We start from the raw sequence: 1,578 nt of genomic DNA, 5'->3' as shown, positions 1-1,578 counted from the left end.
CCCGCCCCGCCGCATGTATCTTACCTGTCGCGTCGATCGCATGCACATCCGCGCGACTTCGCTCCCAAGACCTTAGGGCTGTCATGGTTTGCAGTCTTTGGTGGAGGAGGTGCAGTCAGGGTGGAGGCCCTGACTGCGCCTCAGGGTGGCCTTATGACAAGGGACTGTGCAGCAGCTCATGCAATTCCAGTGAAGCACGCAAGCACAAGTGGTGTGCGCCCCCCGCCCCCCCACGCTTCCGTGTGCAGGGCTCGGACCGCGCCAGTCGACCTCGTCCCGGTTGTTCCGCTCGCACTCGCTTTACTTACTTGATTTCTTCTCTTCATCAGGCCTTGAGGCCTGGCCTTGAGACGCCCCTCTGTTTGGGACCCCTGCCGTTCATGTACCTCACTCACTGTGACATCCCGAAGGAGCCACCCATGCGCATCTCATGATGGTGCGCTGCCGCAGGCGCGCTGGCGCCATGCCTTTGGAACCCCCTCGCTTGGCATCTCCAGTCAAAAAAACCGACTGAAAGTTATGACAGGGTGCTGCACGTGTCGAGGTTGCAATGCGACCCCCGCCTTAAACTGCATTTGTGCGTGTGTGCGTGCATGTGTAAGTTTGGGGGGCTGCTTGATTGGTTCGGAGCTGACGGCTCAACCGCCCAGTTGGACATTGTGCAGAAAGCAAAGTGGCGATAGTACAGCAGAATTGCCCAGTAGGCTTGCTGGGCGCCTCGCCCCGTTAGCGCGGAAAACGTCAGCGGCTCGAGGCGCACCGCTTGTTGGCTGGCTCATCCGTCGTGACCGGGCTTGTGACGTGGTCATGACACAGCTTCGACTGCGAACAGCGATGAAACTTGTCGCTGCAGGCCGGACATGTGCGGCACAAAGTCCACTCCATAAATGTATCCTTCGTGCGACCTGCTTGTCTGTTTGCCGACTCCCGACAGCTTGTTCCCGAGAGCGTTTCAGTTCACGGCCAGCCGACTGGACCCATCTTCAATTGTGATTTTGCTCAATAACATGCTGACACTTCCGCTCCTGGTCGCCCCGCGATTCATCACTGCCGGGGTTCAGATTGCAAAAAAGGTCCGAGCGTCCATTGGCAAGCGGCAAAACTACAGCAGCTTGCAGCTAGTCATAGAGGACGCCGACGGCATCTTGCCAAAGTACTTCGGCCTCGGTGGAATGACGTGCGCTGCGGCGGCAGGCCTCGCGCTGCTGCCTGATGACAATGCAGACGTGGCGCCGGCGCGCAACCTCTTCCGCGCTGCGCTGGAGCGGCTGCCCAGCGTCAAGAGCGCGGAAGGCAGCATCCTCACGGACGGGTTCTTGGACCTCTGCCGCCTCACGCTGCCCCTGATTGGTCAGTAGCGGGGGTGATGATGCTTCCCCATGTGCCGCCTGCTTTGGTCGCCCAGTCAGCATATGCCTGTCGCCCGCCGCCGCGCGTCGCTCTCGATACCCCCAACACACACGCGTGCACGCGCCATCTGCTCCCCTCTGCTCTCTCCTCCCCTGGCAACCGCGCCCCCTGCCGCCGCCGCACCGCAGCAGCCTCGCACGCCGCACAGCCCCTCGCAGTCCCGTACAC

The 1,578-nt window shown here is 61.3% G+C and overlaps 1 protein-coding gene across 1 annotated transcript; it reads left to right on the top strand.

The window, feature by feature from the left end:
- Positions 1-1,007: 1,007 nt before the first annotated feature.
- MNEG_14925 (hypothetical protein) lies at positions 1,008-1,358 on the top strand (the record flags this gene model as incomplete). Its single annotated transcript, XM_014036604.1, has 1 exon — positions 1,008-1,358. The coding sequence occupies one exon, from the start codon at positions 1,008-1,010 to the stop codon at positions 1,356-1,358; it is 351 nt and encodes a 116-aa protein (XP_013892058.1).
- Positions 1,359-1,578: the final 220 nt, after the last annotated feature.

This window comes from Monoraphidium neglectum (genome assembly GCF_000611645.1).
Source record: "Monoraphidium neglectum strain SAG 48.87 unplaced genomic scaffold scaffold04880, whole genome shotgun sequence".
Taxonomy (NCBI): Eukaryota; Viridiplantae; Chlorophyta; class Chlorophyceae; order Sphaeropleales; family Selenastraceae; genus Monoraphidium; species Monoraphidium neglectum.
The sequence above is the reverse complement of the archived record's forward strand: the minus strand, read 5'-3'. Positions and strand labels throughout refer to the sequence as shown.